Raw genomic sequence first — 14,500 nt, forward strand, 5'->3', positions numbered from 1 at the left:
TAAATACCAATATTCTGTCTTTGGATTCTCACATAGACATGTGAAATACACGCTTAATTTAGTCATATTTATTTGAATTCTCCACGAAGAGGAAACTGAACAGGTGCAGAAAAAGCCGAGGGAATCCCTTTTGCAGGGTTCATCCGGCTGCACATGAAGGCTGGGCTTCCTCCTTCCTCAAGTTTGCTGAGCTCCCTGGGTCGCTGTTAACATACTGCAAGAAAAATACAATGGGGACAAAGAGTCAGCTGTCTTTCCAAGCCTCTTTTGCATTACTTTGCAGGCTGACTTTTTTAGGGATCTCCTCCAGGCAGTGTGAATGTTTTAATCTCATTGAATTCTCACAACTTGATGATGTGGGTGTATTATCATCTTTGGCTTATAGAAGCAGTAATTGAGGCTCAGAGATGTCCTGTGTCACGCACAGGGTCACACAGCTGCTAAGTGAAAGGCTTGCAGAGCCTGGTCAGCCTGAAAACAGTACACTCTTTTCTTTCTTTTTTAAAAATCAACTTTATTAAGGTATATTTTATATACAGTAAAAATTATCCTTTTTAGTTGTATAGTTGGTGAGCCTTGACATGTTTACAATCTTATAACTGAGGTTTAGACTATCCTAAAAAAGAATTTCTGAGGGTGATAGGATAGTTAACATAGATTAACTCCAAACAGTTGGGTTACAAGTGTTTTGCTTTCTTCCTTGTGTATTTATTTTCTAAGATTTTTGTTATGGCCCTGTCTCACTTATATAAGTAGAAAATAGTATTACTGAAAAAGAAAATTGACATGGAGAAAGTGTTTCAGGGTAGAAAATACTCATTTAAAATATATAGCTATAGGATAAAGTATAAAGTGAATTTCAATAAAACAAACTGCCAATCCCTAAAAATGAGGGATAGATGGCCTGTCTCAACACAGCCATGCTAATTGCTTCTATTAACATAAAGGTCAGGATAAAAATGCTCCGAGCTGAATGTAGTATCAGAAGGCAGAAGAAATAGGAAGAATTATAAAGGTTAATGCCTTTGTCATGAAGATCCCATCATTTTCTTTTTAACCAACTTTTTGACTTTCTTTGAAATCCTTCCAGTTGAAGTTCTCTTCTGACCTTTAGGGATTAAATTGGTGGATTTTTAAAATGTTCAGTTTTTGGAGTATTACCAGGAGAATCATAGATGATTTTAAAATGATCAGTGCTAAGAAATTACATCAATTCTGTTCTGATCACACAATGTTGACAGGAGAGTCTCTTCTGCTCTTCAGACAAATTCGGGGCCTTTGCTTTAGAAGAGGTCTTTCATGTCACTGAGAAACCACTGATTTCATGATGGTGGTGGCCCCGAGCCCACATCAGCTACCTGTGCTGGCCAACCCAGCTGTTAATCTTACTTCACTATGTGATCGCCATGGTTCCCCATCACTGTCCATTTAAAATCTGATATTTCATCTAAAAGACTCACAATCTTTCATCAATAAAAAATTAAACATAATGCCATAGAAAAACACCTTCATATAATACCATAGAAACACTTCTGTTTCATTCTTTATAAACATGGTCATCAAAAGACATCTTAGAAGGATGGAATGAGAACTCTGGGGCCCTTTCTCCATTTTGCCCTCTCTTCTGTGTGCAGGATATCGATTCTGCAAAGAATATTGCAATTATCTGAGCCTTCATGTTCCCTGAGAGTCTTCTAGCCCCCAAACGCACAGATTGGCATTTTCCCCCTTATTTATGACCCATTTGAGGATCTGCTTGTCACGATGCTAGCATTTAAGGGGCGCCAGAATCCCTGAGCCATCAGCAAACTGAATATCAGGATGCAACCACACAAAAGGAAGACAGAGTCTTGGAGAAGAAACAACTTCAGAGGAAAGTCACCACCAGGGGATAGAATGTGTGAAGGAGCACTTGCTGACAAGAGCTTCTAAGCAACTCGGGGTGGGGTGGATGCTTCTTGCATTCTTTTGCCAAATCTCTGTAACTTCTTGGTTGTTGTTGCTTAGTCACTCAGTTGTGTCTGACTCTTGGAGGCCCCACGGACCGCAGCCCATCAGGTTTCCCTGTCCTTCACCATCTCCCAGAGCTTACTCAAACTCATGTCCATTGAGATGGTGATGCCATCCAACCATCTCATTCTCTGTCACCCGCTTCTCCTCCTAACCTCAATCTTTCCCAGCATCAGGGTTTTATCCAATGAGTCACCTCTTTTCATCACATGGTCAAGTATTAGAGCTTCAGACAAAGTCCAACAGAGGTCAGACATTGGGGACAGAGGGGAAAACGTTAAAAAATGCCTTGAAACACATACTTTCCTTTCCCTTGAGACAGTGATACCATCCACTTGATAATGCCAAGTAATGTCTCTTTTGGAAAACGCTGTCACTGTTGGGTGGATGGGAGAGCGAACTTGCTGCATGGCAAGTCCTTAATGTGACAGCAGGAGCCAGAGGTCACCGTCTTTCCTTCTCAGGAGGGAACTTGGTAAGGCGCTTCCCCAGCTCTGCCCAGCTTGTGGGGTCACTGTGACTCATTCCCCCCCTCAAAATGTGGAATTGTCCTTGACCCCCTACTCACTCCAGTGTGAGCTGGCGGACCCTAACCCATGGCCCTGAACTTGGTCATCTTGGGTCCTATCTTACCCACCATCTGAGATGGTTGGTTTAGTCTCTCTCCCTCCAGGCTGTGACCAACCAAAGTCAGAGCATATCCTCCTTCTCCTGGGGACCTTTGGGCCTGGCGCACTGCCTGGCCCAAGGAAAGAGGAGTAAATTGTGAATCCAGGAGCCAGTCACCCCCTGAGTTGCTCACAGCCTCTGTCTGGCACTGAACCCATGACTTCACTGCTAATAGTTTTGCACAGTGCTGAATATACCTAATTTTTTTTTAATGAATAATGTTTTATTGGAAAACAGCTAGTGTTTGCATATTGTCTATGGCTACTTCCACATTACAACTGCAGACTTGAGTATTTGCAGCGGAGACCACTTGGCCTATGACTCTAAAATATTTACTACCCAGCCCTTTAACAAAATTTCAGCGGGCTCTTTCTTTAGGAAGTTATTTTTAGAGCAATTAGGAAGTGTTAATTTAGCTTCCTTTGGAATCTCTCTGGAGCTTCTTATTTTCTTATTGTGGATCTGAGTTTCTGTGTGGTACCATCTTCCTTCTGCATGAAATCTTTTATTTCTTAACTTGGGTGAGACCAAAGTCCCCTGACAGGGATTTTCCTAATGCTGCAGCACTGACAAGCTGACCCCAGGGCTGTGAGGAGCTCACTCATAACCTCTCCTATCCTGATGGCTTGATAAGGAGGATGAGAAGAAATGCCTTCAGGAGCCAAAGACTTCTACGGGCCCTTCTGTCCTTTGTCCCCCTTGGATCTGGGGCCGTGAGGGTGGTGGTCTTTTCTCCAGTGTTGCCAAAGCAAATTCATGCATGCAGCTCTTTCCAGAATTTTGTGGCACAATGGGTGAGGTGCTTGGGGAAATCGAAGAAGAAGGGATGGAGAGCTGGGGGACTCTGGGAACCCTGGGGACCCTGGGGATGCCCTGGGACCCTTACTGTTGCAGAAGGCAGTTTGTTCCCCAACTCTAAGGGGTCTTTGAAATTAGTCACCCTCTAGTTGAGTCTTTTGTTGCTGTTCAGTCGCTCAGTTGTGTCTGACTCTTTGTGACCTCATGGGCTACAGCACGCCAGGCTTCCCTGTGTCACCATCTCCCAGAGCTTGCTCAAACTCATGTCTATTGAGTAGGTGATGCCATCCAGTCATCTCATTCTCTGTCATCCCCTTCTCCTCCTGCTTTCAATCTTTCCCATCATCAGGGTCTTTTCTAATGAATTGGCTCTTCCTATCAGGTGGCCAAAATATTGGAGTCATAGCTCATCAAATTAAGGAACAAGCCAAGTTTTTGAAGACAGGTTTATCCACTTAGTGGGTGCAGATTCAGAAAATCTTCTTGAACTGTCATTTGTGCCCCTCTGGAATTCATTTCACATTTCATTCTCTCCAGCCTTCTGAAATGAAAAGCAAATGTCTTTTCATGGGAACTTGTGTTTTATCCTAAAGATGAAAGCAATATGTACTGGCTGAATGGATTTTCCAAGCAGACATAATCTGTCCAGGGTTCTGGGTCTGCTTTATTGAGGAAGCAGGTTTTAGTGATTCTGGGTCCTATATGACATATGATTGGCATGACTGATTTTATGGGTTATCAACAGCAAAATATGAAAGGCGAGACCCTCCACTGCAGTATTCTAGAAATCATAGAATAAAAACTTGAAAAATGACAGCATGAATCATAACCCACAGTCTTGGCCCTTGAGAGAGCTGTAGAAGAAAGGTTTCAAAGACCATATTAGAATAATTGTGTAAATCCATGAAATTACTCAACTTCCTGAGTGTTTTATTTGCTTTAGGGAAACATGGCCAGCACCTGGGAGAGCCACACAAGAGTGTGGCAAAAGGAAATGTCAGTGGTTCCCATCTGTCTCATCTTTGTGCAAAATGTGGGTATTTTGTTTATCATGACTTCTTGCAGTAGTTTTGATTTTCTAAAATATTGCATTAATATTCACCTCTTTTCCAGTTTTGTTGAAGTATGTTGTTTAGTTGCTAGGTCATGTCCGACCCTTTGTGACCACCTGGACTATAGCCTGCCAGGTTCCTCTGTCCACAGGATTCTCCAGGCAAGGATACTGGAGTGAGTTGCCATTTCCTTCTCTAGGTGATCTTCCAGACCCAGCAATCAAACCCACATCTGGCAGGCAGGTTCTTTACCACTGAATACCTGGGAAGCCCTTTTTGGTGTATCCTTGACAAATAAATTTGTAACATGATTAAAGTGTACAACTGGAAAATTTGACATATCTGTACACTGTGAAAGGAGTCCCATTATCGGTTTAATTTCAACATCCATCACCTAAAATTTTTACCATTTTTTTTTTTTTTTTGCTGAGAGTTCTTAAGTTTCATTCTCTTAGCAAATTTCAATTTTACAGCAGAGTGTTATTAACCATAGTCACCATGTAACACATTTGATCTTCTAACCTTGCTCATAACTAAGTTTGTACCGTTTTACCAGCTTCTCCCCTTTCCCCTACCCCAGCTCCTGGCAATCACCATTTCACTCTCTGCTCTTATCACCTTGACTTTTTTTTCTCCTTCAGATTCCATGCAAGCATGATCCCAGGCAGTGTTTGTTCTGATTAATGAGTTTCTTGATGCCATCTTAAATTCTGTGCCCAAGGTGGGTAAACACTTCACTCTCCTTAGCCAGTGACTTGATAAAGAACACAAAGGTTTTGTGATAGATCTCACAAGGAAGAACAGAGGACATGGGGGCTTGTGATGGTCACGCAGTAGGATTGGGCTTCAGTCTGTTGGTGATGGGTAGGACGACAGCACACTTTCTCTTCCAACCAACACCGTTGAGACGGGTCTTACTGATGTGTGCATGGCCCCTGTTGTTCAGTCACTAAATCGTGTCTGACTCTTTGCAACCCCATGGATTGCAGCACGCCAGGCTTCCCTGTCCTTCACTATCTCCTGGAGCTTGCTCAGATTCATGTCCATTGAATTGGTGATGCTTTCTAACCATCTCATCCTCTGTCGCCCCCTTTTCCTCCTGCCCTCAATCTTTCCCAGCATCAGTCTTTTCCAATGAGTCCCAGCCCTTAGGTGTAGCAAAAAGTGACTGCACACACTCTGAGCTCATAATACAGGAAGAAGTGGCTCCAAAGCTGGTTATTTACCAGAAAATTGATGTGGCTTGTTCCACTAGTGAAGTTTCTAATATGACAGGACTGTCCATGAGCTTGCAACTTGGTTGAAAAGACCCACCAGCCAAGTTGATGTGCTGAGTCAGACATCTCTCCTTTGTCACTTCAGGTCCCATCAGGGAGGGCCCTGTGGGTGGGCAGCCAGCGTGGGCTCTGCAGGCTTCAGGCAGGTTTAAGTGATGGTATGTCACCTCCTGCCCATGCCGTGTGTCTCCATTTCCTTCCCAGGGGTGTCCTCCTTGTCTTCGGGCAGACACCATGTTGGAGACATGGCTCAGACTAGAAGCATCGGGAATTAAGCCCTAGAGTGTGTGTCTTGGGCCAGTGAGAGATGGGAGCTGATGGATCTTGGGAGTCTGTCCTCGAACAGAGTTCGAGCATCGCTGGAGGGCGCAGTCTCGAGGTCTGGGTGCCCCTGGCAGTGCCTACCAGATGCCATTTCCTTGCATGGCTGTCTGGGCCCCACCACCTGTCCTCCCCACTCATTCCTGGAACCTCCCTCCCCAATTAAATTGTAGCACAAACTGTTCTTGCCTTGCACTTTGCTTTCTGGGAAGCCAAGCTAAGACATGTTCCTTGTCATCTCCCTGTAGCCCTTGGTGTCAGGGGACTGACAGGCAAAATCACTTTAAGAATCATACTTTTGAAAACCAGTCCTGCCTTTTTATGAGTATTTAGTGTTATGTTGGATTGTAAGAAGGAACTATATACGCTTATTCTTCATTTAGGCTCCTTTTTAAAAAATCATTTAGTTTTAATTGGAGGATAATTGCACTATAGTGTTTTGTTGGCTTCATACATCAACATGAATCAGCCAGAGGCATACATATGTCCCCACCTTGATCCTCCCACCCCCTACCCCATCCCACCCCGTGTTGTCAAAGAGCACGGCGTTGAGCTCCCTGTGTCATATAGCAAATCCCCACTGGCTATCTGTTTTGCATATGGCAATGTATATGTTTCAGGGCTACTCTCTCAATTTGTCCCATCCTCTCCTTCCCCCACTATGTCTACAAGTCTGTTCTCTACTTAACTGGGATTTATCAAACTCTGAAATGCTATCCCTGTAATAGTTAACATCACCGAGGAAGGAAACCTCCCTGCTCAAGCCTCCTGCATGTGCTGCAGAAGAAGGAGGCTCCAATGCTGGCTCCAATGCAGTCACATTAACATTTTGGTCTGCGTCCTTAGACAGAGCTCTTATACTTCCTGAGAAATTCTGCAGAGGCCGTCAGTGTGTGTGTGCACAGTCTTGTCTGACTCTCTGCGACCCTTGGACTGTAACCCCCTAGACTCCTCTGTCAATAGAATTTTCCAAGTGAGAATCCTGGAGTGGGTTGCCATGCCCTCCTCCAGGGGATCTTCCCCACCCAGGGATTGAACCCAGGTCTCTTGCGTATCCTGCATTGGCAGGAGAATTCTTTACCACTAGTGCCATCAGGGAAACCCACACTTCCTGTTGGTGATAGAAGCAGGGTGTTGATGGTGATGCATTTTCTCTTAAGCTATTTTTCTCTGTGGTGCTGTCTGCCCTCCACGTAGCAATCTCCCCACCTGCTGGTGTGTTGGGTGGAGGTAGGGTGGGCTCAGAAGGATACTAGGGGATATGCAGGCTCAGTGGTTCAAAGGTCAACTTAAGAGCCAGAGCCTCTGGGTTGGAGCTCAGGCTCTGCCACTTCCCAGTTGTGTGACCTTGAGCAAGTCCTCTGTGCTGGGGATACAGTGATAGAGTGATGCTGATGAGGACCATGGTGGTATCTGCCTGGTTAAGGATGCTGTCGTAATTCACTGAGCCCGTAATGCCCAGGACCACTTGGAGCTTGTCTGGCCTCGGCACCCTGAGCCCCAGCCTGACTCAGGTCCCCTTCAAATACTTGGTTCAGGGGAGTTTCAGCTCCTCCCCTAGTGATAAAACAATCACAGGTAATGGCCCTGGAGACCCCTGGAACAGGAACAAGAGCCCTCTTGACTGCTCCCCTCACTGTTCTCAGCCTTGTCTTAAAAATGTCGCCAGGTCTGAAAGAATTCTGAAACAAGATGTTTTGGATGACTAGTTCTTTTTTGTAGGGATCATTCTCTGATGCGAGACACAATCTCCTAATGACATCTATCAGCTTCATTTTGCCTCCATCGAATAAGACCTGACACAAAACTCCTATCTTAGAAATTCTTAGAAAATGAACCCCTTTTCTTCCCCAGTGCACATTTCATTTTGGTTTCCTTCAGGTTTCTTAGAGGTGATCTTTTATGGAATGAAGTATTCAGGACATTTGAAAGGTGTCAGTGTTTAAGGTATTTAAAGATAATGGAGCTGGATGTGCACCTCTTTTGCACTTGTATGCCACTGAATTTGCTTTATTCAGCTCTAAAACCCTGTCCTTTTATTCTGTGGAATTTGCCATGTCTTCTGAGTCTTCTATGAACTATGTGGGGAAGAATGGAGGGTTTAAACCTTGGAGCGGTTCGACCCCTAACTGGCTGCTGTGTCACTTTTGATCCTTCACCATGGTGACCAAATTTCCATCCTGTGCAGCAAATTTACCAGCTTTCTGTTTAAAAAAAATGAAACTGAGTAAACACAGGCAAGAATAAAGTGGCATTTTCACTTACAAATCTACTGTATTTAAGAAATGTGTAATCTAGTTTAAATCGAGATGACGATGTGTTACAAGTTGAGTGCGTTAGATAAAGATGCTATGATACAGCGAACGAAATGGGAGAAATTTATTGAAGATCAGTGGATAGTTTGGCCAGTACCGCAACCTTCTTCTTCCATGGGATAATGGGCAGGTCTGGATTCTGAAAAAAATGTTTTAAATTAAATGAGAGGAAGGAACCCACATTTATCTAGGCTTTCCTTCCATTTCCTGGCAGAGAGAGGTGGTTTTTCTTCTTGGAATGAAGCAGAGTACTCTCCTGACCTGGGTGGGCATTTGCACTTCTCATTGACTGAGATGAAGTCTGTGTGTACATGGGGTATGTGTGTGTTTGTGTGTGGCAGGTGTGTGGTGGGATTTGTAATAAATGGAAGGCTTGACTTTTCCTCTCTCTGGAGTTATCATCTGCTCCAGGTAGTAAGCGTACACAGGGATGGTTAAATTTGTTCACATAAGTCTCTATCATTCATTTGCCATATTTATTTACACTAATCAGAACATGCAAGCAAGATTTTTCCAGATGATCCAGCTTCTGTTAATCAAGGATTGGCCAAGGGCCTGGGAATTTCTCATAACAACACTGGACAATAATAGGAACTAATAATTTTTTTTAATACTGCTTTAAGCTGAAGTCTTGGACTCAAATATAAATTTTAAGTTCATTCTGATCCTTGATGGGAGTCACCTATATTGATTTTCTCCTTGGTCAGTGCCTTGCTTCTCTTTCCAGGATCCCATCAGAGAGTTACATAATGATGACTATTCCTGCAAGGTACTAACCTTGGCAGGAAGTCCAGTCTCCAGTCTTGACTGTATCACCAATTAGCTTTGTGAACTTGGACAAATCAAGCTCCCTGCCTGGCCTCTTTTTCTGCACCTGAAAGCTAGAGGCTTTACAATCACTTTGTTTTTCTTAACTTGAAGCATGTTTTCTGATGATGACCAGAAAACTGGACTGACAAAAGACTTCTCTCTCCATGGACTAGAACAATTCTGAACAGCATGTTATTTAAAGGTAGTTGCTGGATAAGGTTTGAAGAAATATGCTTAAATGCTTGCATGTGCAATACATTGCACATAGCTCCCCAGGCCACCTATTCAGAGAATCTTGCCCAAAGATTCAAGATTAACCATAAGACATTCCTTTTGGTCAACCTGGTAAATTGAAAATACACAAGATAGGCATAAACATGGACAGAAAAGTAACCTAATGATAGGAGAGATTCTGACCATTGACATGAGGCTTTTAAAAACTGATTACCATATATTTGAAGATGAGACGTTGAACATAGTGATTGGAATAAAAATGTGGCAGTGTAATCATTGACAAAAGTGATAGCTCTGATCTTGTCACAGTTGGTGAAAACTCTTTGCTGCTTCCCTCGTGTTTCTGTTGATGCTGTGTTCCATCAACAGTCTCCTGTCTGCTATCCCTTGTGACTAGTGAACTGAATTCACAGAGCAGTGGATCTGGTCCAGGGAGGCAGTCTGTGACATTTCAAAACATCCTGTCTTGGACTGATCTTTTCTTGGTCTCACGAACATCATGCCTTAACCATCTCGAGCTAAAGTGACATAGAACTTGATATGATGCAAGAAGTATTGGAAAGAATGAAAGAGACAAAAATAATCCTGAAAGTGACTGATAACAATTTCTTTCTTTTTTAATGCCTTTAGCGACAAGGAGCTGGGACGACCAATGGAAAAGACAAGCCATCTGGTGAAAATGGTAAGACCCCACGAATAGTCTAACTACTTACTTATGTCTGTAGCTTTGGGCACATGGCAGGTGTGGATCATAACTTTCAGCCAAATTGGCCACTATCTAAGCCTGCACTTTGGTGTAGAGTGGATTTTAGCAATTCAAAGTGGGCACCATGGTCTGCTCTTAAAAAAACAACAACAAAAAAAACCTGAGCTAAACGCAGTGGATAAGATCAGTTTCCTTCTCAAAGGAGGACGCCCATTCTGGGCAACATGATAATTACGATGCAAATATAGTTCTCCGCTTTCTTCATTAGGGGTGGTGAGAATCACCCGAGTTGTTGTGAGGATAAAATGAGATCAAATGAGAGAAGTGCTTTGAAAACTGTGAAGGGCTCAACTTCACAGGAAAGGAGGTTTAAAACTCGCTTTGCTCTCCCTCGTACATAGAGCAGGGTGCTGGTTGGGGGAGGTCCTGGATCGATGTCACTGCACGGACCCACAGAAGATAAAAGTAATAGCAGAGAGCAGAGCACTTATATTCTCCATTCCAGTCTCCACCTCAGCCTTAAATTGTAGGAAGGATCATTAAATTTTATCGTTGAAACAGACTGGCAGCGGAGGAGCTGGGAAGTGGCCGGGAAAGGACTCTGAAGACGACAGAGCTGGGAAGAAGCCCAGCTCCCCACCTTTAGTGGTTGTACTGGAGGATGACTGGTCACCAGAATAAAAAGCCCAGGGTTGGGGTTGTGGTCCTGGTGAGGTTGAGTTCTGGGTGTTCCTCTATGTGACTCACTTGTGACTCAGTCACTCAGTTGTGTCTGACTCTTTGTGACCCCATGGACTGTAGCCCACCAGGCTCCTCTGTCCATGGGATGCTCCAGGAAAGAATACTGGAGTGAGTTGCCATTCCCTTCTCCAGGGGATCTTCCCCGACCCTGGGTGTTCCAACTTTCCGTTTATCACAAAATGAACTCACCTTTCATGGAAAACTATTCCTTGCTTCCTGCTGGATAGAATTTAAGCTGATGCTGCTCATCCAGTTGTAGATAATGTCAATCTCAGATCCTGGCTGTAAAAACTCCTTAGGGTTCTGAAAACCACTTAGGAAGCTCCGTTTAGAATCTGAGTGGGGCCTGAGCAAGTCTAAAGTTCTAGAATATTTCTTGGTGGGCCACTCATCTGTGGCTGCTGACTCACTCGCCTGTTTTGGGCCTTTGTCCTGGAGAGGGACTGTGTGGTGGTGACCCCTGGGGTGAAAAGTTCATTGTATTAATAAAAAGAGGGACTGGTACCCAAGAATGTCTTGCTCAGACCTGGGGGCTTGGAGAGGGTGGGGGAGGAAATGTGCTCTTTCGCAAGCCTTTACTGATGCCCACAGCTTTTCCCACTTTCTCTGTGTGGGTGTGGGTTGGTGAGTTTATTAGCAAGGCATTCAGAGAGCAGAGAGGAGCAAAATGAGAACCACTCAAATAGAGAAGGATGGAATGTCTCACAAGAGTTTCCTGATTATCTGGGTTCATAGATTCATGTCCATCTTGTCAATGGAGTTAACATCCATGGAACCTGCCAACCTTGGTATCATGGGATTTAGTGTCAAAAGTCTTCTCAGAGATGCCCTCATGAAGCAGTTTTCAACCTTTTGGCTCTCACAACTTCTTTTCATTCTTAAAAATTCTCAAAGACCCCCAAAGAACTTCTGATTTGTTGGCTATATCTACTGATGGTTCTCATATTAGAAATTAAAATGGAGAAATGGTTAAACGGTTTACTTTTTTGTTCACTGAAACTAAAGTGACAAACCTGAAATATGTTGACATAGACAACATTTTAAAAATAAAAAGTAATAATATTTTCCAAGACAGAAAAAAACACTTTTGCAAGACAGTGGGAGAGTTCTGTATTTTTGCAAATAGCTGTAATGTCTGGCTGCCTAGAAGAAAGCTGCTTCCACGTTCAGTCAGTTGTAATATCATGTGTTGTGTGGCCTCTAGAAAATTCCACTGTCTACCTATGAGAAGACGAGATTTTTAAAAAGCAAATAATACCTTGCTGTTGTTGTTTGGTGGTACTAGTTGTAAAGAACCTACCTGCCAGGGTTGAAGACATAAGAGATGTGGATTCGATCCCTGGGTTGGGAAGATCCCCCATAGAAGGAAATAGCAACCCTCTCCAGTATTCCTGCCTGGAGAATCCTAAGGACAGAAAAGCCTGGCGGGCTACAGTCCATAGGGTGGCAAAGAGTCGGACACAACCGAAGCAACTTCGCGTGCACACACGTTGTTGTTCCGTCCCACAGTCATGTCTGAATCTTTGTGACCCCACGGCCTGCAGCATGCCAGCCTTCCCTGTCCTTTACTATCTCTTGGAGGTTGCTCAAATTCATGTTCATTGAGGCAGTGATGCTATTTAACCATCTCATCCTCTGCTGCCCGCTTCTTTTACCTTCAATCATTTCCAGCATCAGGGTCTTTTCCAATGAGTCAGCTGTTCGTATCAGGTAGCCAAAGGATTGGAGCTTCAGCATGAGTCTTTCCAATGAATATTCACGGTTATTTCCTTTAGGATTGACTGGTCTGTCTAAGGGATTCTCAAGAGTTTTCTCCAGGACCAAAATTTGCAAGTATCAGATAATATAATACCCTAGTATCATAAAGGTGATTTTGATTTTGTGGGCTCCCTGAAAGGAAGGAAGTCCCCTCAGGGTAACCAGTCCGTTCTTTGAGAACTGCTGCCCTAGGTTACTCATTGCTCACGTGGGAGGAGACTGGAGTCTGGGGCCTGGCAGAGTGGTGGTCAAGGCAGGACTAGGTCCCTTGTGCTCAATAGATCTGCAGCCTGGCTTTCCCTTGGCATCCACAGGTCCTTCAGAGCAAGTCTATGTGCTCAGTGCTTTGCACCAGAGGGGATTATCAGCTGTTACAGAAGATACTGCTTTCTAGTATTATAAAGCATAAAATTCATTTCCAATAAAAATTGATTCACTCTAGTGAAAAATGCATATGTCTTTTCTGGAAGTGTAAAAGTAAACAGAAAGGAAAAATTCAAGATGCTACAAATAAAGCTTTTCTTTATATAATTCTAGATATTAAAGGATATTCATTTGACAAAGACTATTTGATAGTTAAAGATTACTTTATAGTTAAAGACTCATGGCTCTGTATACATTCAAATTGTTATTAACGTGTTCTATCTTAATTTCAGATATAACTGCTCATGTGTGATATACATACATGGTATTTTATTAAAATATTAAATTTGGGGTAAAGTTTTCTAGAAGTAGTCTAAATGCTTTCCTAAAAATCTAAGCTGCCTAGTTCCTTATTCTTAAATATGCAATATGAGAAGATCATCTTGGAATTTCTGTTTTAACCTAATATTACATCCCATTGAAATTCAATTCATTTTATTCTGTCATCATGGGTACCTCAAGAGATCTTTTATCTTAATGTATATTTCCTATTAATACAAATGAAGCTGTCTACATGTTTTGAAGAAGCAGGGACCCATGAGAGTAGAAATATGAAGCACAGACTATCAAAATGTTATGAGATTGGAATAGTAGTCAATTAATTGTAAAATGAGCATCCCAAAATATCATTAGTTGACTACAATTTGAATATTATAAATTTACTTGAGGTCTCCATTTAGCACAAAGCAATGAAGACTATAGGGGGTTCCCTGGTGGCTCAGTCGATAAATAATCTGCCTGCAATACAGAAGACTGCCTGCAATGAAGGAGACATGGGTTCGATCCTCAGGTTGGGAAGATCCCCTGGAGAAGCAAATGGCAACTCACTCCAGCATTCTGGCCTGGGAAATCCCTTGGACAGAGGAGCCTGGCAGGCCACAGTCCACGGTGTCACAAGACTCAGACATGACTTAGCAACTAAACCACCACCACCAATGAAGACTATAGGGCTATGGGCTTCCCAGGTGGTGTTAATGGTAAAGAATCTGCCTGCCAGTGTGGAAGACATAAGGGACGTGAGTTTGATCCCTGGATCAAGAAGGTCTCTGGGAGCAGGAAATGGCACCCCGCTCCAGTATTCTTGCCTGGAAAATTCCATGGGCAGAGGATCCTGGTGGGGTACAGTCCATGGGATGCAAAGAACTGTACACAACTGAACAACTGAGCACAGACATAATGAAGACTGTGGGAGTGAATTCTGGGTGCCTTGAAATTCTAATCTGGATTACAGGAGACACAAGTCAGATACATGAACCCCCAGTGGGATCTAAATTCTTGAGCTCTGCTGAAATACTGCTAAATATTATCTCAAAAGGGTCATTGGCTAGGAATCTGGATTCTTATAAGATTTATTTTTGTGTCATGGTTGTTGCCGTGGTATTTATT

At 43.2% G+C, this 14,500-nt stretch overlaps 1 protein-coding gene across 1 annotated transcript in view; it reads left to right on the top strand.

The window, feature by feature from the left end:
- PCP4 (Purkinje cell protein 4) overlaps positions 1-14,500 on the top strand; it is a 65,146-nt gene that overhangs the window by 19,948 nt on the left and 30,698 nt on the right. Inside the window, exon 2 of the mRNA XM_020868940.2 lies at positions 10,117-10,168. Within this exon, the coding sequence (XP_020724599.1) occupies positions 10,117-10,168 (52 nt within the window). The remainder of the gene's footprint in view (positions 1-10,116; positions 10,169-14,500) is intronic.

The sequence above is a fragment of the Odocoileus virginianus genome, chromosome 4 (genome assembly GCF_023699985.2).
Source record: "Odocoileus virginianus isolate 20LAN1187 ecotype Illinois chromosome 4, Ovbor_1.2, whole genome shotgun sequence".
Taxonomy (NCBI): Eukaryota; Metazoa; Chordata; class Mammalia; order Artiodactyla; family Cervidae; genus Odocoileus; species Odocoileus virginianus.